The 27,955-nt window shown below is 40.7% G+C and overlaps 2 protein-coding genes across 11 annotated transcripts in view; both read left to right on the top strand.

Moving 5' to 3' along the window:
* Positions 1–10,610, top strand: part of crebbpa (CREB binding protein a) — a 53,495-nt gene extending 42,885 nt beyond the window's left edge. For all 10 annotated transcript variants that reach the window (XM_073862380.1, XM_073862381.1, XM_073862375.1 and 7 more), the window contains 12 exons: positions 2,311–2,391; positions 2,547–2,603; positions 3,167–3,244; positions 3,328–3,395; positions 3,486–3,636; positions 5,601–5,747; positions 5,843–5,963; positions 6,044–6,202; positions 6,353–6,520; positions 6,632–6,793; positions 7,032–7,313; positions 7,405–10,610. In XM_073862380.1, coding sequence (XP_073718481.1) covers positions 2,311–2,391; positions 2,547–2,603; positions 3,167–3,244; positions 3,328–3,395; positions 3,486–3,636; positions 5,601–5,747; positions 5,843–5,963; positions 6,044–6,202; positions 6,353–6,520; positions 6,632–6,793; positions 7,032–7,313; positions 7,405–9,537 — 3,607 coding nt within the window. In that variant the 3' untranslated portion in view covers positions 9,538–10,610. The remainder of the gene's footprint in view (positions 1–2,310; positions 2,392–2,546; positions 2,604–3,166; positions 3,245–3,327; positions 3,396–3,485; positions 3,637–5,600; positions 5,748–5,842; positions 5,964–6,043; positions 6,203–6,352; positions 6,521–6,631; positions 6,794–7,031; positions 7,314–7,404) is intronic.
* A 1,395-nt stretch (positions 10,611–12,005) lies between these two features.
* slx4 (SLX4 structure-specific endonuclease subunit homolog (S. cerevisiae)) lies at positions 12,006–27,379 on the top strand. Its single transcript, XM_055218030.2, has 13 exons — positions 12,006–12,681; positions 12,760–12,916; positions 13,048–13,275; positions 15,124–15,356; positions 17,357–17,649; positions 17,849–18,083; positions 19,743–19,816; positions 19,891–20,037; positions 22,588–22,757; positions 23,021–25,248; positions 25,345–25,444; positions 26,119–26,385; positions 26,776–27,379. Exons 1-13 carry the CDS (start codon positions 12,312–12,314, stop codon positions 27,161–27,163), a joined length of 4,890 nt encoding a protein of 1,629 aa, XP_055074005.2. The 5' UTR covers positions 12,006–12,311; the 3' UTR covers positions 27,164–27,379.
* Positions 27,380–27,955: the final 576 nt, after the last annotated feature.

Here is a 27,955-nt window from a genome sequence, read left to right as displayed (position 1 = left end):
TCCATGCATTCGATTTCTTTTTCATGTTAGCGTTTGGCCGAGTTTCTCCGAGTTATAAACATCCTGCCCTCGTTGCAACCGAGGCACTTTGTTGAACACAACAGTAAAAGCATGTTCCCCAATGCATGAATCTGTGTTAACCCCATCAAGCATCGTAACACAGCTCTCAAAGTTTTTTTTATCTCTGGCAACTTTTAAACTATGCTGACACCAACGAATTTAATTAGATGATTTGTGTGGCTTGCGGAAATGTGCATTTATGTCAGTAATGCTTCAAATATGATTATGAATAATTTAAGCAAACACACATTTTCTGTATTTTCTGCAGATTTCGTGCTACGTTAGCTGATTTTATGGCAGATTTTTCAGCGTACGTGTTTGTTTTGACATTGAATCAGGAGAAAACGATGATTTGTATATTACATTTTTGCGATTTTGCGTAGTCTGTATTTAACAAGCCATGTCATGACCATAACTATGACTGCACTTTAAAATGTAATGGTTAAGTAGTTGTAAAGCCTTTGTTACACTGCGTGTTTTCGCGTCATGATTCAGACTGGTTGGCGCGCACTGTATGACAGTTCCGCGAGAGCGTTTAAAAATATGCACGCGCGACGTGTCTCTTGGTTGTTCTTGGATCTTGTTTGTGTGCACGCGTGTGCGTCTGCATGCGTACGTAAAACAGAGCCACACTTCAATCGGTCTGTGCAGCATTAAAAACCACCTCCTCATGACTCTCGTTCAAGCTCGGCCGCGGTGCTGGTGGTCTGACTGACATGCATTTAATTGCGTTGAATTATTTTAATGCGTTAAAAATGTATGAATTAATGGCATACGTTAAAGCGTTAATGCTGCCAGCCCTAATATTTATATTTGATTTTTGTGTAATATTAAGCTACAAAATGACTCGCAGTACCTGGTCCAGGATTACGCTGTGTTGTTATTCGTTTTGAGAGGTTTTTATCATTTTTACTAAAACTTCAACCAAACCAAAATAATAGACATATTTTTTCAGTCCACATGTAAAATTACATTTATTAAAAAGGTCATTAAAATCAATATAGATTTCAAAAGACAGCTAAACTGTTTAAGTCAAAAGACAGCTAGGTTATTTATTTATATTTATTTTATTTTTATCCAAGAATTGTAAAAAAAAAACACAAACTGAAAATACAAAATAATTTATAATCATTCAAAAGTGTGTTCATGTGACTTTATACATAAATGTTTTAAAATGAATAAATCCATAATAATCGTACAATCGTGATTATTTGTCGGACTATAATCGTATCATCAAAATCTAGAATTGTTGCATCCATAACGATAAACCAAATAAACTAGGGCTGTCAATCAATTAATCGCCTACAAAATAAAAGTTTGTGTTTGCTTATTTATGTATTTATTTATTTAAGTGAATAAATAAATACACGCATACATGTAAAAAAAAATTAAGAAAAATGTATTGTATTTATATATATATAATTTTTTTTATAAAATGTGTATATATATATATATATATATATATATATATATATATATATATATATATATATATATATATATATATATATATATATATATATATATATATATATATATATATATATATATATATATATATACATACACACACACACACTCACACATGTAAATGTTTCTTAATTTATACATGAATGTTGTACAATAAATAAATCGTACAATCGTGGTTATTCAGTGGACTATAATCGTATCATCAAAATCTAGAATTGTTGCATCCATAACGATAAACCGAATAAACTAGGGCTGTCAATCAATTAATCGCAAACAAAATAAAAGTTTGTGTTTGCTTATTTATGTATTTATTTATTTTAGTGAATAAATACACACATGTAAAAATTAAGAAAAATGTATTGTATTTATATATAAAAAAATTATAAAATGCTAAAAAAATTAAGAAATTTTTATTTATATGTATATATAAAATGTGTGTTTATATATAGACACACACGTAAATGTTTCTTAATTTATACTTGAATGTTTGTGTATTTATATATATACATAAAAATTATGCATTTCACACACACATATTACAAAAACTCAAACTTTTATTCTGTATGTGATTGATCGCGATTAATTGTTTGACCGCCCTAGAATAAACATGTATAATACGATATTATGTACTCTATAATTGAGTTGGAAAATTCTCAGATACCGTGACGCATTTGTGTGAGGTTTGTGAAAGCCCACAAAAAGTGCCTTGAAGTCGTGTTTGTTTTCTGTTTGTGTTTGTCAAGCTTGATTGATTCATGACTCTCGTGTGCTTGTGTACAGGTATCATTTCTGTGAGAAGTGCTTCAATGAGATTCAAGGAGATAGCGTGACGCTGGGAGATGATCCAGCTCAGCCGCAGACGTAAGTAATCGTTCACCTTCCATTTTCCACTCGAGTTCGAGGTTTTTATGTTGGCTTATTGCGTCACTATAATCTACATCTGAATGTGATTTAAAATGATTAAAGTGATTCAGAATGAGAACAAGTTCATGAGTATGACTCTTTATTGTGTGCAGCATGATCTCTAAAGACCAGTTCGAAAGGAAGAAAAACGACACGTTGGATCCTGAGCCGTAAGTAAACTTCTTTCTTGGAGGTGAACGTCTTTTCCTAGAATTCCATGAGGTAGCCTTCGTCGCCCTATCAAGTAGCACATACTTATATTAGGGCCATATTGGTATGTATTACCTCATACAGTTGTCCACTTGGAATAACTCGCACCACATGGCCCCTGTTAGGCGGCTCCCCCTGCTGACAAAAGCATTGAGGTGGCACAGATTTGGCAAATTACCCTACGCTTGAAATACAATGACAGGTAGTCACAGGAGATGCATTGGAGACTTAAGTTACTACCACACCTTTTTCACCTTAACCACTTGTTATCGGATCACCAAGGTGTAAACCTGACAGATTTTATCTTTGTGTAAATTGTCAAACCTCCTACAAAGGCGCACTTGCATTGGCTTGCTTGCAAATGCGTAAGAAACGGAGGAAAAGAAACTGAATGCTGCATTTTATTGTAAACTACCTACACTTGTGGTTAGTCACCCGGCATTCAGACACTTGCTAAAGTAATGTTGTAGCCAGGAAACGCTTGAGGATAGATTTTTTTATACGATTCTTCCTCTTCTTTCAGGTTTGTTGAATGTAAAGATTGTGGGCGGAAGATGCATCAGATATGTGTCCTTCATTACGAAGTCATCTGGCCTTCTGGGTAAGTTTGACAGCACTTGAAAGCAAACTGTTGCTTTGATATCAATTACGGACATCACAACTTATGAGAATTTCTGTCTGCAGGTTCATCTGTGATAATTGTTTGAAAAAGAGTGGGAAGTCAAGAAAAGATAACAAGTTTTCAGCTAAAAGTAAGTCTGATAAGAATATAATGAATCGGATCAATATGATTACCATATATAAACTTTTTCATGCTAAACGTTTACTTCTGTTTAATCCAGGGTTGCAGGTGACAAGGTTAGGCACGTACATAGAGGATCGGGTGAACAAGTATTTGAAGAGACAAAATCATCCGGAAGCTGGAGAAGTGTTCGTACGAGTTGTAGCCAGTTCAGACAAAACGGTGGAGGTCAAACCCGGCATGAAGGCCAGGTAAACTTCATTTTTTACCCCCTTTCCTGTTAAGTTTTAGTAATATAATCCAACTATACTTTTTCATATTCTTCGGATGACCCTGCTAAGGACGAGTTGGGACACAGAAGACATAAATAAAACTAAACGTTTGTTCAACACATAAAAAGGGATGCACCGAATGTTCAGCAACCGAAATTATTCGGCCGAAAAAGAAAAAAAATCCGAACAAGTGAAAAGGACCAAAAAACTTTTTCCGACCAGTAAGGTCTTTGATGACACAATCAATGTTAAACCAGCGGAGAGTGAGAGACGTGCAAATCAGTCCCTCCAGAAAACGTGATTATGCAATCACATGATTCAACGCATAATTAGCCAAAGTCCGCATATTTATGCAGGGGCTGCTTTTTTTTAAATACTCCGCAATTTTCCAGCATAAATTGCAGATTTCCGTGCGCAAAATTTGCGGTGCTTGCATGATTTCATAATCCCCGCATATTCGTAGCAACAATCACATATATCTTGGCAGAAAATTAAAAAAAATGTTGCATTTACTTCACAAAAGTGCAGCCCTGTTGCCTTGGGAACGTTATGAAGTGACATGATTATGTGACGTTTACATCATTGAAAAGCTGCAAACAGTTTTTCGCAAGTGCCCGCATTTTTTCGCAAGTGCCCGCATTTTTTCGCAAGTGCCCGCATTTTTTCGCAAGTGCCCGCATTTTTTCGCAAGTGCCCGCATTTTTTCGCAAGTGCCCGCAGTTTTTCGCAAGTGCCCGCAGTTTTTCGCAAGTGCCCGCAGTTTTTCGCAAGTGCCCGCAGTTTTTCGCAAGTCATAGCTTACATCAACTTTTACTAGCAGTGATTTTAAATGGATTTCTCCAAATAGCATGACAAAATGTACCTTTCCAGTAGAAACTTTGTGTGGGAGCCCAACCTGTCCTATTAGCTCACGCCAGCGTGTGAAATAGACTCCCATAAACACTCGGGTCTTGTTTCTTTCTTCATAGTCCTTTCTCTTCTTGTCATACAATTCGTAGACACTTTTTCTCTTGCGACCCTCAGACATTTTGAAAAAAAAAAACACAGTGAGAACGCGAGCTTCAATGAATGGTTGAAACCGTAGCACAACACACATACAAGTGAAAGTGCGCATGTGCAGAAAGCGAACCTAGAGGCAAGCACGTACGACCGTTATAGGTCAACATATAATCAGAATGATTGACATCTGGGATGACCAATAATATAGGTGATCCACCCGGAAAATGAAAATCTTCCGCTATACCTTTAACAATAAGTTTTTTTTAGACCGCTTTGTTGAGCGCTTTTTTCTCTGTCATCTCCTGTCAACCTTGCTGCCGTCTCTCTCTCCCTTTTGCTCATGCTTGACCGTGCACACAAGCGTGTGTCCGCTGCTCAACATAAAGTGCTATATAAGCATTGTTGCAAGTTATTTAAGGCTATAGTAATGTTGCATTATGCGCGGGAATAGAAGATCGGATTAATATCCGTTTAGCCAAGACTTATTTACATGGATGAATGTAACGTAGCGGTTTTAACAAAGGAAAAAAATGAATAGTTAAATAATGTTAAATAAATATAGTAAAAAGGACATTCTGAAAATGTGTGATGGTGAGAAAATTGGCAAAATAATTAGGAAAATAAAAAGTTTTCATTTTATTCGGCGCATCCCTACAAATAAATAAGGAGCTCAGATGACAGCTAAACCCATGTTAAAAATGACAATTATATTGACTAAATGCTCTCAGCACGCATTATATACATTCATCAAATACTTTCACTTCAAATCTGCTGGATCCCAGCCTCAGTCCATTCAGAAATACCAGTTTGTAAAAGTCTGTTAAAAAATGCAAGCAAAAGAAAGCACTTTTTCCAGAAATCAAAATTGGATCATGGGATCATTGGTGTGCTAATGTTTGGACAATTGAAAGGTAAAGGTGCACTTATTTTCCACCCTGTTTCAGGTTTGTAGACACAGGAGAGATGCCTGAGAGCTTCCCCTATAGAACCAAAGCACTTTTTGCCTTCGAGGAGATCGACGGAGTGGACGTGTGTTTCTTCGGCATGCACGTTCAAGAGTACGGCTCGGAATGCACTTTTCCCAACACCAGGTAAGTTCTCAATCTATCATACATAAAAAGAAACTCATGCTACCAGGCCCTGAGTTCCCATAGAGTTACATGTCTGTCTGTGTCTCTTCACGTAGACGGGTATACGTATCGTACCTCGATAGTATTCACTTCTTCAGACCTCGTGTGCTGAGAACAGCAGTCTATCACGAAATCCTCATCGGCTACTTGGAGTATGTCAAGAAGCTCGGATACGTTTCTCCACACAATTTGTCCAGACATATAAATTCTGTTCTGCAATTAGATTTCATTTTTCACGTTATCTTTGCAGATACGTTACGGCTCACATCTGGGCTTGTCCGCCTAGTGAAGGGGATGACTATATCTTCCATTGTCACCCTGCCGATCAGAAGATCCCTAAACCCAAACGCCTGCAGGAATGGTACCGCAAAATGCTTGAAAAGGCTTATGCGGAGCGGATACTGCATGACTATAAGGTATCTGCCATGATTTATTCCTTGCTAAAATGTGTCCAGATTCTTAAAAGATGCCAAGAAGTGGTTGATGCCAAGAACCCCTACCTATATAACGTGGGATCGATTACCTATCGTCCTACCTATCGATTACAGTATGTTTGTGTTAAATAGGACATCTTCAAGCAAGCCACAGAGGACCGTTTGACAAGTGCAAACGAGCTTCCGTATTTTGAGGGGGATTTTTGGCCAAATGTGCTGGAGGAGAGCATCAAGGAGTTGGAACAAGAGGAGGAAGAGAGGAAGAAAGAGGAAAACACAGCGGCTTGTGAAACTCCAGAGGTGAATGAGAAAAACATGTTTACGGGATTAGGGAATGCCCTTCTTAAGGGTTCTTTCCTTTAAATCTCCAGAGAGGCTTTAATATCCACTACACTTCATTCTTTCCAATAGGGCACACCAGGGGACAGTAAGAACGCAAAGAAGAAGAATAACAAGAAAACGAATAAGAATAAAAGCAGTCTGAGCCGAGCCATTAAAAAGAAACCTGGCATGCCGAATGTAGCCAACGACCTCTCTCAGAAATTGTATGCAACGATGGAGAAACACAAAGAGGTCTGCTATATTTTCTTTATCTTTATCTTTCTGAGACATGGATTGGTTATTGTTTACTTGGTGAGGGACCAATAATTTAAATCTGATTAAATTAATTCCAGCCTTTTGATTTGCATGCAAAACTCCCACAGAAGATTTTCCTGCTCCCACACTAACCACAATCCTGCATAGATTTAACAGCTTAATAAATTAATAGAATTTAAATTGGGCCCTTACCTGTTCTTCCTTGTTATCCCAGGTGTTTTTTGTGATCCATCTACACTCTGGGCCTATGGTCAACACACTACTACCCATCATTGACCCCGATCCCCTGCTTTCGTGCGACCTAATGGACGGACGAGATGCTTTCCTGACGTTAGCACGGGATAAGCACTGGGAGTTCAGCTCTCTGCGGCGATGCAAGTGGAGCACCATGTGCATGCTGGTGGAATTGCACAACCAAGGCCAGGACCGCTTCGTCTACACCTGCAACGAATGTAAACACCACGTCGAAACACGGTGGCACTGCACTGTCTGCGAGGTAAGAGCCAGAAGAACCACTATACAGCAACTTTTTGTTTACTCAATATTCCTCTTTTTTACTTTATCAATGTGACCTTATTTTTCCTCAGGACTTTGACCTGTGCATTAACTGCTACAACACTAAGGGTCATGAGCACCAGATGGTTAAGTGGGGTCTTGGTCTGGACGATGACAACAACAGCCAAAGTGGCGAAGCCTCTAAGAGTCCTCAGGAGAGCCGGCGTCTAAGCATCCAGCGTTGCATCCAGTCTTTGGTGCACGCCTGCCAGTGTCGCAACGCCAACTGCTCCTTGCCATCTTGCCAGAAGATGAAGCGAGTGGTGCAGCACACCAAGGGCTGCAAGCGCAAGACGAACGGTGGGTGTCCGGTGTGCAAGCAGCTTATTGCACTCTGCTGCTACCACGCCAAACACTGCCAGGAGAACAAGTGCCCCGTTCCCTTCTGCCTCAATATCAAGCACAAGTTGCGTCAACAGCAGCTGCAGCATAGGCTGCAGCAGGCGCAGATGATGCGAAGGCGCATGGCCACCATGCAGGGCCGAGCCATGCCTCAGAGCCTACCGTCGCCACCTGCCCCCACGGCCCCGAGTACACCCACCTCCCATCAGCAGCCCAACACCCCCCAAACCCCGCAGCAACTATCCAGTCAACCAACTACGCCTAATGCAGGCGTCATGTCTCCCACCTATCCTAATGCGCCCCGCAATGGTCAACCCCCGACACAGGCCTCACAGGGCAAACCCGGCCCACAGGCTTCCCCGCTCCACCAGCAGCAATCTCCACTTCCCCAGCCTCCCCAACAGCAGCCGCTTCAGCAACCTCCACAGCAGCAGGGCCCGCCAGCAGCTGCAGTCAGAATGGCACAGCACATAGAGATGGTTGCGCAGGCTCAACACAACCAGAACTTCCGCATGACCATGAACGGCCTTCCCATGAACCATCAGCAGCCACGCATGCCAGGCCCCATGCAGCTTGTCGGGCCACGTGGCCAGCAGGTCATGCAGCCCATGTCGCAAGGACAGTGGGCTGGAGGCCCTCAGGCAGGTATGCCTGCAGTTCAGCAGCAGGTCGCTCCACAGCAGACCGCACAGGGGTCACCACAGGCCATGCCTATGCAGAGACCCATGATGCCTCAACAAGTGCCACAACAACGCATGATGGTGCCTACGCAGGGACAACAACCTCGAGCAACCCAGAGACCCATCCACTCCAATGCCTTGCAGGACCTGCTACTCACTCTTAAGTCACCTAGCTCACCCCAGCAACAACAGCAGGTCCTAAACATCCTCAAATCCAATCCCCAACTTATGGCTGCTTTCATCAAACAAAGGACAGCTAAATACCACGCCAGCCAGCCGCAGCAACAACAGCAGCAGCAGCAAGGCATGCATGCAGCACAGCCCGCTATGCAGGGCATGGCAGCCATGCAAGGTGTGCCACGCCCCGGCATGGCCCCTCAGCAACAACAACAACAACAGCAGCAGCCCACATCACAGGGCATGGCAGCTCTCAATGCTCAGAATCAGCTCATAAATCCTGCACAGGAGCTGTATCGCCGGCAGATTTTGCGGCAGCAACAACAACAGCAACAACAACAGCAGCAGCAGCAGGGAGTGATGCCACAGGCACACGGACAGTTTCCACAAGCGCAAGGAGCTCCAACCAATTACTCACAACTTCGTATGCAGCAGTTGTCAATGCAGGGTGCTGCCAGGCCCATGGGCCAGCTGCCCCCCATGGCTCAGATGGGTCAAGCCGGGTTGGGTATGGATGGCACACCCAACCTCTTGCATCAGCGCATGCTTCAGCAGCAGCAACAGCAGGCTGTGCTTCAGCCTCCAATGAGCTCGCCGGCACAACCCAGTTCCATGAGCCCACAAACTCACTTGCTTTCCGGCCAGCCTTTGCCTAACACGCTCACTAATCAGGTGTGCTCGCCCGCGCCTGTACCGTCACCCAGACCTCCACCACATTCCAGTCCTTCCCCACAGGTTCAGCCACAGCCGTCACCACAGCATGCACCTCCTCACACAGGATCGCCGCACCCTGGCCTGGCAACCCCGTTGCCTGGTTCAATGGAGCAAGGACACCTGGGTACACCAGAGCAAAGTGCCATGCTCCCACAACTTAATACGCCCAACCGCGGAGGGCTGTCCAGTGACTTAGGTATGGTGGGAGATACAACAGGAGACACCCTGGAGAAATTTGTGGCGGGATTGTAGCGTTTTCTGGGAGACTCCACCCACCATAGTCTCCCTGTTCTTCTTTTTGTGGCTCTGTTGGATTTTCTCGAAATATTCTGTTTTTGTACTGACATGTAAAGTTTGAAGAAATGTAAAAAAAGAAATTTAAATCAACAAGGAATAGGGAATGTTAATGTTTCCTAATACAAAAGACTTATTTCTTCCTTTTAAAGAGGGATTTGGAAAAAAATGTTGTTTAAAAGAAATATAAATCACAAAGAATATATTTTTGTTCAGTTCCTACCCATACGTGGTCAATGTATTGTTTTAATGTTTTGGTTTTGCATTTTGTTCTCGTTCTGGGTGGGATCTGGTTTCATGCCTTTTTCTTTTTTTAAGAAAATTTACAAAACATGATATTATTCATACCTTTTATTTTGTACTTTATCTAACTTTACAGCATTTTTCTGTTGAAAAACTTGTAAAATAATTTGGGAATTTGTTTCAGGGTGTCGCTGCTCTGTTTGTTATATTTCCTGGCGATTGTATTCTAGTGTATAATTTTTTTCACACATGCATTGGGAGGGATTCCCGCTTTTTCCTCATTGTGAAGTTTGTACGAGGAGAACTATTTGTTCGTATCGATAGGAACTGTCCGTACGCATGTATGCAGACAGACCCACATGCATCGTTCAATACAATACCGACTCCGAGAGGACATGTACACATCACATTGGCATCTCACTGGCCTGAATCAAGAGGTTCTGTCTTGCAGATGTAGAAAATTGTTGCTTTTTGTCCTGATTTTGTCATACAGATATATAAATATAAAGAAAGTAAGAGAGAGGGAGAGGAAGAAAGGGACCCCTAAGCTGAGTGGGAGGGAATGGTAAATGCTGGTTAACTGCTTGTGAGATCTGCGACCTTCAGTCCTCTCACACAAACTTGAACAGGGGCTCCACTTCTTCCTTTAATGTAAATCATGCAAGTTATTAATCAAAATACTATAAATATAAGGAAGAGAGAATGGAATCACTGTATAAACTGGTTGAAAAAAGTTATTTCTTACTTATATACCATATTGTTTAATAAACTGTGTGCTACAGATCAAATTTTTGTGTGTTTGTTTTCTTTTTATATAATTATGAAGCGATTATCCAACAGACGCATGACGCCAAAGTACCGCGAGAGCGATTCGAATTTAGATTCATGTATGATTTCACGGCTCACTCTCGCGGTACCTTGATGTCATCCGCCTGTCGGTTATTACCTCGTCATATGAAGTCGGTTTTATATTTCTTTGTGTGACATCAACGTACCGCGAGAGCAATGTGTAAGATGTATTTCGACCTTGGTCTCGCGGTATTTGATTGTCATGCGCCACCACGTCTGCGCAGCGTCTCACGAAGTCAAAAGGCTTGTTCGACTTCCTGCGTCGCCGCTAGAACTGACAGGCGGATGACGTTAAAGTGCCGCGAGCGCGAGACGAAATTACCCTTCGTATGATTTTGTCGAATCGTTCCGCGGTACTTTGACGTCATGCGGATGTCGGTTCTTGCAGCGCCGCATGAAGTCGAACACTGGACTGTAGTTTTCAGATACAACTCGTTTTCAAATATGAAAGTTAAAAACTCACCGCACATTGATAGAAAATGCAATTTAGCGAGTAGGTTTTGATACCACTTGTGTATTTTTAGACTATGGTACGATTTTATTTTTTGTTTTGTTTTTTTATGGTACGATTTTAGTAATTTCTTACCTAACATAACATGACCTGTTTTATTATTAATGCTTCAAAACAATTTATATAGAAGACAGAATACACAAAAAACTCTACAGGAATTAAAACATATAGATTATCCATTTAAAGTTTCACAAATAAAATAACAAAAATATAAATAAATACGATAAGAAAATCAAATAAATAAAAAATATATTAAAATATTAACAAGTTGACATAGGAAAAAAATACGCATCAATGGTTTAGTATCCGTCTAACAACTTGTTTTCTGATATGAAAGTTAAAAACTCACCGCGCATTGATGCAAAATGCAATTAGGCGAGTAGATTTTAGTCATTTCTTAAGTAAAATAACATGAATTTTTTTATTCTTCAAAACAATTTACATAGAAGACAGAATACACAAAAAACCCTCTGCAGCAATGAAAACATATAGATTATCCATGTAAAGTTTCACAAATAAAATAACAGAAAGACAAATAAATACGATAAGAAAATCAAATAAAAAATTATACTTGTATATAAAAATATCATAATATTTCAAAAATCTTTCATTTTACTTGTTTTAACAAATTTAAGGGGTTTTTTGAAATGTTTCAATTTCGATTCGGAAATGTGGAAAGTGCGAGTTAGGCTGCGATTTATATAATTTTTGTTTGTGAATGATTTTTTTCAAAATAAAATAAAAAAAACAATATAATTAATTGAAATATCAGATGTGCCTTCATATTAACAAATTATTTATTTTACTAACATGACTCGTTTTGTAATTTGCGTCGCCTTACGTCACCGGAAGTAGACGGCGGCGGTTGTGAGACGCTGTTTTGAACAACATTGAGCGTTCGCTGCGGGAAATTTAAGATAAGATCGCATTTTTTAAGTTTAAAACACCAGTTTTAGCATTATGAATTACAGAAAACGAGCTGCGTCGTACCCACGAGTTGTTATAAAAACGAATCGCAATATGAATATAATGTAAACCGATTAGCTAATCGCCTTCAAGTGTAAACAACGCACGCAAATCAGGCGACACATATTTCTGAATGATAGATCATGTTTATAATTGATTCATCATGGACGACTCAGATCAGGATTTCACCGACCTCTGCTCTCGTCTCCTGAAACGAGTGAGACGGAAAGGAGCAGGAGATGAGAAGAAGCCAACATCCAGGGATGAAGAGGCATCCTCCTCCTCTCCATGCAAAAATCCCCCTAAGAGGAGAAAAAAGACTATTAAGGGAATTAAAACTGAAATCAAGAGTAACACGACTCAGGTGGGTGATGTTTCACAGCCCGCCCTTGTTGTACCAGGAACAGTAAAGGCGAAAGATGCAGTGCTCCAGAGGATGCAACAGTTTAAGAGAGCCAGTCCAGAGAAACTCCTGCATGTGGACACCAACCAGCCCATAACTACAGAACCTAATGGAAACCTCCAGCACACAGGTATGATGTAATGTTGTTATTAATAATGCATTGCTAACAAAACACATCCACAACTCTTTGTATGTGTGTGATTGGCAGATGATGTGAGCAGCGATGAAGCTCTGGCTCTTCAGCTTCAGCAGGAGTTGGATCGTGAGTCTCAAGCTGATGAAGATGGAGGCTTGTTCTTCTGCCAGCTTTGTCAGAAGGATCTGACAGCCATGAGTCCCGAGCTCCGCACTCAACACATTAACAGGTGTATTACCACTAAAATAGCATTTCATTTTGGGGGGAAAATCATTGTGGCACTGATATATGGTCGCTTAAAATGGCTAAAATAAGTCTAATTTGGGGCCTTTCTAATTACATTGCTCTCCTGCATTGCAGATGTCTGGATGCGGTTGAGGTCAGCGCTCCTTCTGCATCCCATCCTTCTCATCCCCGACCACATGTCCCAGCATGCCCCATTTGTGGAAAGTGTTTTAAATCTGAGAAGAGTCGGTCTGTTCATCTAAAGCGATGCTCGAGTGATTTGGGTGTGTCGCCTAATGATCTGCTCCAGGCTTTGAGGAGGCAGGCTAGAGAGACCGTGAGTGACGGCACCACTGACCACTCGTAAGTTAAATATAAAATGTGATTTGCATTTAGTGACGCAGTGAACACAGTGTATGTGAAAAGCAGATATTAAAAAAAGTGTCTTAATTTTGTACTAGGACGTGCAAACTTTATGGTTCGGTTTCCAGAACACAGTTTAGATTAATCCAAGACTAAGCCTTGGTTATATTAAGACATTTAAAGGGACACTTCACTTTTTTTTAAATATGCTAATTTTCCAGCTCACCTAGCGTTAAACATTTGATTTTTACCGTTTTGGACCCATTCAGCCGACCTCCGGCGTCTGGCGCTAGCACTTTTATGCTGAGTTTACACCAACCGCGTTTTGGGCGTCAAAATTGCGTCTACCGCGCCTAGTTTGCCGCTTGAACACTTTGAATGCATTCGCGCGTGTTGAGCGAAATAAACGACGCGGGTCGATAAACATCACGTGATTCAAAAGTGAAGTGTGTATAAGAACGTACCAGGTTGCCCAATGTCCTCACTGACACTCTTCCAAGCGAGGTCCGTTTTATTCCTGTCTCCTCTATAGAAATAAAAACTTGTGTCATATAGCTCCAGTGCGTTGGTTGAATGAGTGACTCCGGGTGGGGCTGCCACCACAGCGGCAAGCAGGCTCCTGATTAGTTAACGTGGCGTGAAATTCCGCTAAAGTTCAAATTTTTCAACTCGGGCGTCAGCCGCAAATTCGTGTGAACCGCAAAAAGCACATTCGCACGTACCGCGCTCAATTCGCGCCTTTCGCGCGAGCTTCACGCGCGAAAGAGGCGGAAACGCGGCTTCCGCGCCGAACGCCTATTCCGCACCGCGGGACCTCCTGACGCGCGTCACCACGCCTTCACATTGACTTAACATTGAAATCACTCGCGCTTCACGCCTCTACCGCGGTTGGTGTAAATGCAGCGTGAGTATAGCTTAGCACAATCCATTGAATCTGATTGGGCCATTAGCATCGCGCTAAAAGATAACCAGGGAGTTTCGATGTTTTTCCTATTTGGAACTTGACTCTTCTGTAGTTATGTTGTGTACTAAGACCTACGAAAAAGTTAAAGTTAGGATTTACTAGGCTGATATGTCTATGAACTATACTCTCATTCTGGCGTAATAATGAAAGATTTTGCTGCCTTAACATGGCTGCAGCAGGCGCAATGATATTACGCAGCACCCGAAAATAGTCCCCTGCTATTGAAAGTTACCAAGGGGACTATTTTCAGGCGCTGCGTAAAATCATCATTAGGGCTGTCACGATTATGAAATTTGGCTGACAGTTAATTGCTTAATAAATTATGACGATTATGACAATTAATTGTCTGTTTTATTGCTTTGACATTTAATTCTAATACATTTTGTTTGTTCATTAAATAATTTTCACACGCTGTTGTGATTATTTAAATTAAATATTTTATTAAGCAGTGAATATTAATACACATAACACATATTTAAAATTAATTATTTAATGATAATAGTTCAAACTGCTTATCAAAGTTTTGCAGCATTTCTTTAAATGCTGTTTTTCCCATTGTATTGTACAAATGGATTTGCAATGTATTGCATTACACTGTCCGTTAAGGTACGCCATCTGATACAGTCTCGTTTATACAGGCGCTACAGCTCCCCCTTGTGTTTTTTATAGAGATGTGCAATCACTGTGGTGATCTGAAATCATTGCGATGAGGTCAAACAATCACGATGAGACGATTATTTAATCATTGTGACAGCCCTAATCGTCATAATATCAAACATACCTTACAAAAACTTACAAGGAACTATGATGATTCCTGTTCGGGAAACCGCTCCAAAATGCTTAAGCATCAAAAGATATAACGTGTAGTTGTTCTGTGTTGCCAGCCGACAAGTTTGTGTCACAAAGAGGAGGAACGGTGTGCCCACAAAAAAGAAATCTAAAAGGAAAGGCCAGCAGATAGACGAGGACACCATGGTGGCGATGGCTCTGTCTCGCTCTCTACTTGAGCAGGAAAGAGAAAAGCAGCGAGAGATGGAGGAGGAGAGAGAGATACAGGCTCAACTATCAAGTCCTCCTCCAAAGGTGGCTCCTTTGCTACAGTGGAGACCGGCAGCCGGTAAACATGCATTTTTCTGTTTATTATTAATGCTTAGTATCTCATTTGGCAGATAAGTCATCCTGCACTCTTTGTTTTATAGACATGAATGATACCTCAACTGACACCTAGATACTATTAGCTGATTGTGTGTCTTATTAATGCTGCATTCCATAACTTTCTTTTTCATTAAAAATGCACAAAAATCAGTTATTGAGCAACAGTCAGTGTTAAAAACTGTCTCCTTTTGCACGATTCTCAATGGTAAACTTATAATAATGTTTTATACGGTGGACTGTTGGGTTGAGTTTTGAGAAATGTCAGTTGTTTCTTAAAAAAATTTAAAATATGAAGAGCTCTGATGCAAAAACCCTCTTCTTAAGCAATGGGACTCTTGGCACTGCCTGTGAGCGGGACACCCGGGTTTACTTCAGTATTTTTCATGTAAATGTTAATCTGTCACGACAAACTCTATATTGTTTGAAAGTCTAACCGTGGGTTCACACCAGACGCGTTTGAGGCGTCAAATTCACGTCTACCGCTTCATTCGCGCATGAGATTCTAGTCATTGAGACTCCCCTCGCTTCCTGTAATCACGTCACTACTAGGTCAAGCTCCTGATTGGATAATGCGGCACGTTTTCCGCCAAAGTTCAGATTTTTCAACTCGCCCATTTCTCGTGGCAACGCTCAATTTGTGCCATTCGCGCGAACGAGGCTGAATCGCGTCTACCGCGCTGCCTAAACACCTCATTCGTGCCGCGAGACCTCCAGACGCAAGTCAATGCGTCTTCACATTGACTTAACATTGAAATCGCTCACGCTTGACACCTCTACCGTGGCTGGTGTGAACGCAGCATTAGAATTTATTTTTCATATTTCAAAACATTTAAGCAGTAATAAAAATGCAGTGACTGAAATGTATTAATTTGTGACTAGAGTATGCAGCAAACCAACACAAACCTTTTTTTTATTTATAAAATAATACTATATTGCATTATTTTTATTTATTACAATAAATTTAAACTGCTATAACAATTTTTTCCTATTTAATATTTTCACCTGCAGGCACTTCCGTGAAAAACTTTAAAGTGTCTTTTTTAAAACAAGACCAAAATTAGGCTTATATTATATGAGTTATTTGAAGGGTTACATCACCTTTTCACCCCCCCCCCCCCCCCAATCAAAAAGGGCTGTGCCAGGTAAAGGGTTAACAAGCCGGTATTTCTGAATTACCCGAGGCTGGGATTAAGCCGATTTAAAGCTTTAATTGTTTAATACGTGCCAAGAGCATTCGGTTAATATTATTGAATCTAATTCTTGATGGATGTGGCGTTTAGCGGCTTTTGCATCTGAGCTCGTCAAATTAAGTATTATGCATTTTTATGTTTTGAACAGAGATTGCGATAGAGAGGTAAAAATAACACTGTAGCTGTAAGCCAAATCTAGGGATCAAAATATCAGAGATTGGCTTGGGCCTCTTAAAGGAGAACACCACCGTTTTTCAATGTTTTATTATGTTTTTACCTCAACTTAGATTTGTTAGTGCATACTTATCTTTTTCCGGTGCGTGCACTTGATCTTTGTGCAGCGCGTCGTGAATGTGTTGGCATTTGGCCTGGCCCCATTCATTCCTTGGGATCTAGGCGGGGATGAGTTTGGAGGCCACCAAACACTTCCATGTTTGCATTATTTGAAGACTGTTACATGAGGGGTTACATGAGTAAGTATGGTGGCACAAAACAAAACGTGCCATTTTAAGTGGATAAAAATGCAAAATATATTGTATGGCGGAAGAGCACTTAGTTTGCAGCACTTCGACCTGGATCCTAAGGAATGAATGGGGCTAGGCTAAATGCTAACACATTCAAGACGCGCTGTACAAAGATTAAGTGCACGCATTGAATAAAAAAGGGATGTATTAATTTGTCTAAGTTGAGGTTAGAACATAGTAAAATATAGAAAAACAGTGGTGTTTTCCTTTAAAAAAATGGTAGTACAACCTCCCATGCTCTCTTCCAGGAAAGGGACGTGGAAAGAGAAGAAAGGGTGCGTTTCCGGCACAGCCACCCCTGCTTCTCATACAGGACCCTCAGACAGCCCTGAACCGTCTACAGGAGCGCGTCTCCTCTCTTCTGCTCACTTCGAGACCTCCCTCTCCGCCAACACCCACCTTATCCCCATCCGCCCTCCCTGTCAGTTCTCACGCTCCCCTTTGGCTCAAAAGCACACTGCACGGTGGAGGACCAGACTCGGGTTTAGAGTTTTACACTTCTGAACTCAGCAACTTTATACAGCCATTAATCACACCGGAGGTGAGATATTGACTAGCACAAGCACTTATTTGTCTTTTTGACATAAATTTCAGATCACACTGACTCTGTTTGCTTCCTTAAAACTGCTTTTTGCACTGTTAACGCACTGCTTGATATAATACATACTCTTATTATATTTTATATACTCAAAAATCTAACATATAAAAGTAATGTTTCATTGTCTGTGTTATTCATTCAGATGGAAAAGCTAAAGTCTGTTGAAGTCACTCCAGTAAAGGAACTTCCATCATCATCCTTAGAAACCGGACAGAAAAAGTGTACGGGTCAGAGCCCGGCGCAGCACCGGTCAGCTCCGTCTCCTTTCACGACAAGTTCGGGTACACCAGGCACCCAAGCTCTGCAGGACCTGATGGAGCTGGCGGAGGAGGGCATGACACTCACCCAGTATGGATACACCGTGCACACAGCCACAGGTGAGACGAATTAGATGATGAATCATATACACTAGTTTGTGGACATCTTAGGCCTCAGACAAGGCTTGGCTAAAGTCAGCACTAGGGCTGCGTCCGAAACCGGGTACTTCCATACTATATAGTAGGCGAGGCTATTAGTATGTCCGAATTCATGGTATACATTTTGGCGTAATAATCAAGGACTTTGCTGCCGTAACATGGCTGCAGCAGGCGCAATGATATTATGCAACGCCCGAAAATAGTCCCCTTGGTTGCTTTCAATGGCAGGGGACTATTTTCGGGCACTGCGTAGCATCGTTGCGCCTGCTGCAGCCATGTTACAGCAGCAAAGTCCTTGATTATTACTCCAAAAATGAAAGTATAGTTCCTAGCCATATCTGCCTAGAAAATCACAACTTTTAATTTTCTGTCGGTCTTGGTACACGATGTAACTACAGAAGAGTAAAGTTTTAAATAGGAAAAATATCAAAACTCTTTGGTTGTTTTTAGCGTGATGCTAATGGTCTAATCAGATTCAATGGATTGTGCTAAGCTAAGCTAAAAGTGCTAGCGCCAGACCCGAAGATCAGCTGAATGGATTTCGGGATGGTAAAACTCAAATTTTTAACTCTAGGGGAGCTGGAAATGAGCATATTTTCAAAAAAAGTGGAATGTCCCTTTAAAGGAATATTCCATTTTCTTAAAAGAAAAATCCAGAAAATTTACTCACCACCATGTCATCCAAAACGTTGATGTCTTTCTTTGTTCAGTCGAGAAGAAATTATGTTTTTTGAGGAAAACATTCCAGGATTTTTCTCATTTTAATGGACTTTAATAGAGCCCAACATTTAACACTTAACTCAACACGTAACAGTTTTTTTCAATGGAGTTTCAAAGGACCACAAACGATCCCAAACGAGGCACAAGGGTCCCATCCAGCGAAACGACTGTCATTTTTGACAAGAAAAATAAAAAATATACACTTTTTAAGCACAACTTCTCGTCTAAATCCGGTCGTGATGTGATAGCGTGACCCCACGCAATACGTCATAACGTTAAGAGGTCACAGAGGATGAACGTGAAACTCTGCCCCAGTGTTTACAAGTGTGTTGAAAGAGGACCGTTCCTACGTTGTTGGTTGTCGAATGATACTAATTAATGTCTTTGTGGCAGTTTATTGTTTAAAATGGTCCGCAAATGTGCGTTTTTATATATGTAACACGTGACCTCCCTACGTCACTAGGCATTTACGTTAGGTCGCGCTGGACCGGATCTAGACGAAAAGTTGTGGTTTAAAAGAGCATATTTTTTATTTTTCTTGTCAAAAATGACAATCGTTTCGCTAGATAAGACCCTTATGCCTCGTTTGGGATTGTTTATATACCTTTGAAACTCAGCTGAAAAAAACTGTTAAGTGTTGAGTTAAGTATTAAATGTTGGGCTCTATTAAAGTCCATTGAAATGAGAAAAATCCTGGAATGTTTTCCTCAGGAAACATGGTTTCTTCTCGACTGAACGGGGAAAGACATCGACATTTTGGATGACATGGTGGTGAGTAGATTATCTGGATTTTTCTTTTAAGAAAATGGAATATTCCTTTAAGATGATTATTTATATCCATTTATTTCAAATCTGAATTGTACTATGCTCACTCGCTTCATGTTGCTCCGTGGTTTTTAGATAAGGAGGATCCGGCGAATGAACTTCCTTCAAGCGGTTTTGTTCCAGAGACAAATCGCATCAAGACCACCTCAGTAAGCATTCATTTTTTTCCTTATTGCAGACTTGAACTACGATGACTATTCATGTCCATGTTTTGGTCTTGCAGGTGTCTGTTTCAAAGCTCGCATCAGATCTGAGCAGTATGGTGAACAACCCACAGCTGAGCGATGTACAGTTACAGGTGGACAGTGGAGATGTCTTCTTCACTCACTCCTTTATGCTGTACACACGATGCCCCCTGCTGGCCAATATGGTAAGTGAATCACTTCATCCACAAAACAACCATTAAACAGTCATTGAGGTACATTTTTTTAGTTCAAAAACACATTTTTTTAATTATTTTGCACAACACTGAAGAAAAACGCAATTTGATAATGCTTTTAACTTTGGAATATCAAATTTAATTGTTTTTAAACCTAAAATTATATAACCAGCATACACATAAAGCATCACTGTCTCGCCAGTCTTCTATCGATACTATACTACCGATAATGAATTTTACAGATACCAATAACTAGGTTGGTCCGTAGTTGCAGATAACCGATTAATGGACCGATATTTTTTTAAATGGATACTGGATAAAAACAAACATAACACGCAAAGTGAAACAGTTTTGGAATTTATTACAAAAGTAATAAAACAACAGTACTGAACCATAAAAAAGTGCTAAAAGTATAAATAAAAATATATTAAATTATATTAATAAGTATTGAAGTCAAGTGCTCCCACATCTAACACTGAAAATACATAAATGTATATTATATGTGTAGTCTTATACTTTATATGCTTCTGTTTAAACACTTAAAGGAATAATCCACTTTTATAAAAAAATCACCCTCATGTCATCCAATATGTTTATGTCTTTCTTTTGTTCAGTGGAGAAAAAAAGTTTTTTAACTCTTCCCCTGCCATTGACAAGTTATCTTGTCAATTAAGAGAAAACATTTCCCTGCCAATGACGCTTTTCTGACGAGTTTTTACGGTAATCTGTAATTTCGCTACTATCCAATTACCCAATTAATAAAAATTGAAGCAAAAACTAATTTTACAAATGTTAAACTCCGTGTATGTTTTGATAATCGTTCCAAAAAACCCCAGGACCAAATTGCAATTATTTCATTTTTTTGCTCAAAATTTTGTATTTTTTAAGAAAACTACCCATATTTAACAATATTTTTGTTTGTTTGTTTGAAAGCAGAGGGTCAGTTCTTTCATTTGATATATTTGTATGTTTATATATTTATAGTAGAAAATTTTCCTGGAAGGCACTTTGTAAAACTTTTGTAAAAATCACAAAAAAAGGAGTTAAGGAAAAGATTCCAGGATTTTTGTCAATATAATAGACATTATTGGACTTTTCCCAACAGTTCCCATTTTCAATACAGTTTAAAATTGCAGTTTTAACGCAGCTTCAAAGGGCTCTCAACCAGTGGTCTCCAACAAGGGTGCCCGTGGGTTGCCTGCACGTGGGAGTCCTTGAGTTGCCCACCAAAGCACATTCTATAAATAGCCTCTATTTTAATATTTATTTATTGCATGTTTTTATATTAGCTTGACTTTATGTATTATAAAGTAAAAGAAAAAAAGTTTTGAAAAAAAAAAGTTTTGAGTAGAATATATATCAAACAAGTAGCCCTCCAGATTATTTTATCCATTTTGGTAGCCCTTGCTCACAAAAAGGTTGGAGACCCCTGCTCTAAACGATTCTAACTAAGACATAAGGGTCTTATCTAGCAAAACGATCGTCCTTTTCGGCTAAAAAATATATACTTTTAAATCACAACTTCTTGTCTTGCACTTGACGTGTGACGCGCCAGCGTGACCTTACGTATTGCGTAGGGATGCACGATATATATAAAATAAGCAGTTATCGGCCGATAACGATTTGTCGGCCGATAACTGCTTATTTTTAATATTATCGGTTATCGGTCTGATAGCAAAATTAGGCCGATAAATGATGGATTATTTTGGTTTGTTGAACCACTTCACTTGCTCATTGCTGGCCATGTGAAGTTTTGATTGGTGCTTTCTGTGACATAGCACAAAGATGACACGTGTTGCGGGCTTAAGAAGAGTATGCTAGTCTAGCGCAAAGACAAGATGTCCGCGGTCTGGGAGTTTTTCTTTGTGAAAATAATATGAATATTTATCGGCCTATATATATATATATCGGTTATCGCCCCCAAATAGAAAGAGTTAACGGTATCGGCCAAAATTTCCATATCGGTGCATCTCTAGTATTACGTTATTACGTCGAAAGGTTACGTGATACGTATGTGATTTTGAGTTTTTGGTAATTTTAATATTGCTGTCAGCTGCAAAAATGTAAATAAAATATGCACTTTTGCTGGCTAAATCATAAATAAAAGTAACCAGCTGGATATATGCAAATAGATTGTAATAATCATAAAATTAAACATTTGGTTTGGATTTATCTGCGTGTATTTTTGTGCAACTGTTTGAGGTACTACCGATATTAGCGTCTTGTCAGCCTTGATGCTTGAATTAGGTTCTTGTTGTTGTTTGTCTGCTAATGCAGCATCTAGTCTGCAAAATAGTTACTTTAGCATCGGCCGTAACTCTGAACTATCGGCATGGATTTTTGCAGATAGCCGATTGTTCCACCGATTAATCGGCCTACGTCTACTCTCTGTATTCACTACACTTCATAACTTTTTAAAATCATTCATTTATTGGAAACCATTGCATTGTGCACATTTGCATTATTTCTGTATATCTTGCAGCCCTACCTGTTTGTGTGTATATGATTTATATGACTGTTGTTGTGTGTATTAATTGGTAGGTTCATGACTCTGGTTTTGGAGTTGAGGAGGAGGGTATGCCTGCCGCTCAGAGGGTGTTGTTGGGTGACGTACCCGGCGCGGCAGTGTTGGCCCTCTTGCAATACCTTTACACTGCTCACTGTCCTCTCACATACACACTGCTGCCACATGTACAACAGTTTGCTAATAGGTTTGTAAAAACTCTAACCATTGCTCATCTTCACGTGTTTTCTTAAACTAACTGTGATGATCCTAATCTTATAATTGGATTACGAGAGAAAGACGGACAGGATCACAAATAAAGCTTGGCTTTGTAACCTTTCATCAAAACGTAATGCTTGCTCTGCCCTTGAAGCGAATGTCTTTTTCAGTTGACTTTTATTTTGTAAATATTCTAGGTCATAATTTTTAAGTAGTAAATATATGCAATACTAATAATACATGCATGTTAAGGTTTTGTTTGCCTGAGCTGCAGCAGCAATGTGAGGATTACTCTGGACGCAGCGAAGAAGACCCGAAAGACTCCGACGGCATGTTTCCAGCCCAGGAGCCTCATCTCAAAGACCAAGAAGACCAGAACCTAGCAGAGAGCAACTTCTTGGAGCTTCTCCAGTCAATGTGGCAACATGAGGACAGTGAAGGAGAGGATGAATTTAAGGAAAATTCAATAGGTGTGCAAGAGGAAGCTGTCGGAGAGTTTAAGGATGAGAGGGTGGACGAGGAGGAACTCGATGAGATCTACGAGTTTGCCGCAACCCAGAAGAAGATGGAAACTGCGACAGAAACAGAAGACGACGAGGCAGATGCGAACAAACCCATCGGTAATGAAAAGAATGAGACATTATCTGAGAGGTCCGTCACCAGTTTACATAGTAATGAGCAAGGTGTGGATGGGACAGAGGCTGTCATGGTAACAAGTCCTGCGGAGATTCATCAAATCCCGAATCCAGACACTGGAAGACCTGAAGTTTCTTTGCTTTCAGAATCAAATGCTCATGGAAACGCAAATCTAGACAAGAGTTATGACCGTTTGTTTTCCCAATCTGTGGGGGAATACACCGAACCAACAAAGACACCAACATCCCTCCAGCAACAAGATTACAAGTCATCACTACAGCCAAACACAACTTTATTTCGCCCCTCGTGTGTTAGTGAGGTCATTGACTTGTCTATAAGCCCTCCACCAAGCTCAGATGTGTCAGGTGTATCTTCTTTCCCTGTACCTGGTGTGTCTCCTGTTCCAGATGATGGTGAAGATGCAGGCCAACCAGAAAACCAAAATACAGAAAACCCCCCAGAATCACACAGCAAACAAGTTGAACTCATTGTACTGTCTGATTCTGATGAAGAAATGGTGGTCGACCACATTTCTGCTATCATTAAACCCGAGGAGGATGGTGTGACCCCTCAGTCCCCCACTAAATCTCTTTCAGAGTCCAAAAGCAAGGGTACACAAAACAGTTTCACATCTGCATCCCAAGGCCATACTGGCAAGGTGATTGACACAGAAGCTGACCAATCAGAGCACCCCGACGTTACTAACGAAAGTGCATTCGATGGCTCTGCCGAAGTTTCCTGGCTCATTCCGGCCACCCCAGTACAAGTACGCAGCAGCTCCGCTCAAACCTGCGTCAGTATGCGCCGAACCCAGCTCTTCCCCAAATCTTGCTCTTCATCGTCATCTTCATCATCTTCTTCCGCCATTGACCGCTCAAAACCCTCTGCTCACTTGTCTTCCTCAAGCATCCCAGAGCCCAAGCAAGATCAGAGTCCTGCTTTAGGTTACCAAACACCCCTTCACAATCTCAGACTGTCTCAAATCACATCCAAACTTCCATCCGATGGCTCCCACACTGGTATTATCATTGGATCATGTGTCCCACAACCCTCAAGTAGCACCCCACTTCATTTAGACTCTTCTCTACAAAGGAACATCCCATTCGGTTCCCCTTTGGACTGTAAAGTTAACAGTAACTTCTCTCTGAGCCAGGTGAAAGAAGGCCTGCTGTCTCTCCAACTCAGTCATTCAGAAAGTTCTCCATCTCCTTCTAAAACCCCGGAGAAGAAACAAAATATTGGTGGGTCCTCAGACTCTCAGAGTTATGATCCGGGCAAGTCAAGAGAGAACCGGGATGAAGAGTTAAAAACAATGGAAGTAATAAGTTCTCCTTCTGAAACACCAGAGAAGAAACAAAATATTGGTGGGTCCCTAGACTCTCTGAGTTATGATCCCGACAGGTCAAGGGAGAACCGGGATGAAGAGTTAAAAACAATGGAAGTAATCAATAAGGACCAAAACCAAGATGTTGTAGGAGTGTTAGGTGTTGCCCAAGCTAGTTTTTGCGATTTGGATGAGCCTCCCATAGCGTTCGATGACTCGTGGGGTTTAGATGGAGTGCTGGAAAGCCAAAAGCCTTGCTTTAGTCTAAAACTCAACAGCAGTAATAGTACAGCGAGCCCACCGAGTACAAAGCACACGGCACGCCTACCCATCACACCTCCTCTGGCTACTGGAGCTCATACCGAAACCCCAGAGCCGTCACCGGCAGGTCAATTTAATCACAGCTTACCTGACCCTGACATGTGGGATGACTGGGAGGAGAATGAGGAACCACCACTTCCTCTTTCACAGAGATTAGCGCCTCCCTCTGCAAAGAGAGTCGCTGAACTCAAAACACCAGGTACTAGAAAATAAAGTTTCGTTAATTATTAGGATTTTCGGTGCGATTTATTGTTCGTTGCCAGGTATTATGAAAGATATTTTTCTTTTGGCACAGTGGCTTGTCGAAATCAAAATAAAGGACCTTTGGTACCCATCACTCCTATGCCAGGCTTCTCCGATATGGACACACCTGAGCTGAAAAACAAACTCAACAGGTGAGTAGTGTCGATTATATTGACTGTGGTGATGTAATTCAGGAAGAGAGAGTTACTAAAGTGTCAAATGCATTAATTAAATCAGTGTTCCCACACCTTAGTTAACTTCAAATTCAAGGACCTTTCAAGGACTCTCCAGGTCCAATATCCTCAACATTTCAAGTGAGAGCAAGGTTACATCGTGTTACGTTTTAAGATACATTGTTACAGTTCCCTTGCAAGGGAACTTGCGCTGCGTCACTGCGGTGACACTTTGGGGACGCCTCCAGGGGTAAATGCATCTGAATGTGTAAATCAAATTCAACCAATCGTGAGGCTTATCGACAAAGACATGGGGGACGCGGGAGCCAGAAAGTATATCGCTATCTGAAATATTGCCAAAGACGCGTTACAGGGACGCAGGAAGTATGATAAGGGAGACGCAGCGTCTCGTTCCCTTCTTAAGGAACAACAGTTACATACGTAACCAGAGACGTTTTCATGTGTCAAACACAACTATTCAAAAAAGCATTTTGGTATGAATCAACATTCGCATACAGAAGATATAAGCATTTAAAGCAAACAGTTTAGCACGTGTGCTTAAAAAGTCTAGAATTTTTCTGATATTATCCTACACTACACAGGGAATAATATGGATTGGAACCCTGTTAAATGTTAATCTAACTTTTTTTCAGGTTTGGTGTGCGTCCGCTGCCTAAAAAGCAGATGGTTCTGAAGCTGAAGGAGATCCATCAGTACACCCACCAGCTGCAGAGCTCAGAATCCGAGGAGGAGATGTCTCCTCTCCGACACCTCCCGTGTACCTCCAAATCCGTTCAACTCTTTAAGCAGCCTACAGCGCCCCCTGCCGCCTCTCCAGTTAAACTGCAACCAAATGATGCAGATGATCATTTATCATCCTCGCAGAACTCCACCACTTCTTCAAATGCAGACTCGGACAGGTACGGCACCTCTATAACTCCACATACAAGCCTAAAGCAAATATTAAAGCAACACTATGTAGTTTCCATGTAAAAATGACTTACAGCTCCCCCATGTGGTTGAAAAGCGCAACAGTGCCTGTTATCAGACACTCTTCTGCAGGCAGGGGGAGGGCGGGGCTGTGTTTCCTACCCTCCACCGCCACTTTCAGGGTGTGCTTGTAGCAGCTAGGAAGCTGCTCAGGTTGCAGCAACAGTACAATTTGTCCAGTTAAAAGTTGTTCTATCACTGAAATAATTTTAGAGACATTATTTAAAGGTAAAAAAAACTACATAGTGTTGCTTTAAGCATTGCTCTCTTATGGATAGGCTCACATTTAAGGCTTTTTTTATCTCCGTTTCCCTTTTCAGGTCAAATCCAGAGCTGTGCGCGTCTGAAGACGATGACTCTGATACTGAAGGTATTACAGCGTCTCAGGCTGTCGTGCGTGAGAAGGACAAAATCCTTGCCGTTCGACAGTTTATCATGTCTGATCCAAAACTGTACAAACGGGTGTTGCAGTACCAGCCTCTACCTCTGGGAGAGCTGCAGGCCAGTTTGAAAGCAGCGGGCATCAGGTTGGGTGCCGGCAAGCTACTAGACTTCTTGGACTCGCAGTGTATTACGTTCAGCACGGCCAAACAGGGTCAAAGCACCACTTCACGAAGGAAACAGAGACGTAAAGCAGCGACCAATGGTCATGCTGGTACAGCTGGAAGGGGAAGGAAGAAAACAGCCAAGCCACATGGAGTAGCATGAGGGAAATGAAGTACAGGTAAAACATGAGCTGAAAGCAGGTTGTATGTATGCGATTGAATAAATTCTGCTGTAAACATACAGTATGATTGAATGCATCACGTTCATTTAGGGATGGCGACCTTTTGAAAGGATTCAGACGCATGTGTGTTATTTTTTAATTTGTGTTTGTATAATTTATATGATGTTTGACATGAAAATATATTTGATTTATTGAAATATTACATTATGATTTCTTAAAACACATCTTGCTTCCATATATTCATTCATTTATATACAACTGTAGTGGTTGGTTGACACTTCACAAAACTTTAGATATGTGACCCTGGACCACGGGTCAAACAACTATTTGAAAAGTCTGAGGGTGCAAAATTGAAATATTGAAAAAATTGCCCAAATGAAGTCTTTACACTGCAAAAAAATGATTTTTAAGAAAAAAAATGTTATTAGTATTTTTGTCTTGTTTTCAGCAAAATATCCAAAAGTTCCCAAACTTAAGATGCTTTTTCTTGATGGGCAAAAGGACCCAAGAAAATAAGTCTAGTTTTTAGACCAAAAATATAAAATTTAAAAAAATCTGCCAATGGGGTAAGCAAAAAATCTTGAACATTTTTCTTAAACACTAAATTCAGGAAAAATTTGCTTAACCCATTGGCAGATTTTTTTTGCTTGTTTTATGCACAAAGTCACTTAAATTTGACACTTTTGGTCAGAAAACTAGACCCATTTTCCTGGGTCACTCCGCTCATCAAGAAAAAGCATCTTGATTCAAGAATCTTTATATATTTTTACTGA

The sequence above is a fragment of the Misgurnus anguillicaudatus genome, chromosome 23 (assembly GCF_027580225.2).
Source record: "Misgurnus anguillicaudatus chromosome 23, ASM2758022v2, whole genome shotgun sequence".
Lineage (NCBI taxonomy): Eukaryota > Metazoa > Chordata > Actinopteri > Cypriniformes > Cobitidae > Misgurnus > Misgurnus anguillicaudatus.
This window is presented reverse-complemented; position numbering and strand designations above follow the sequence as displayed.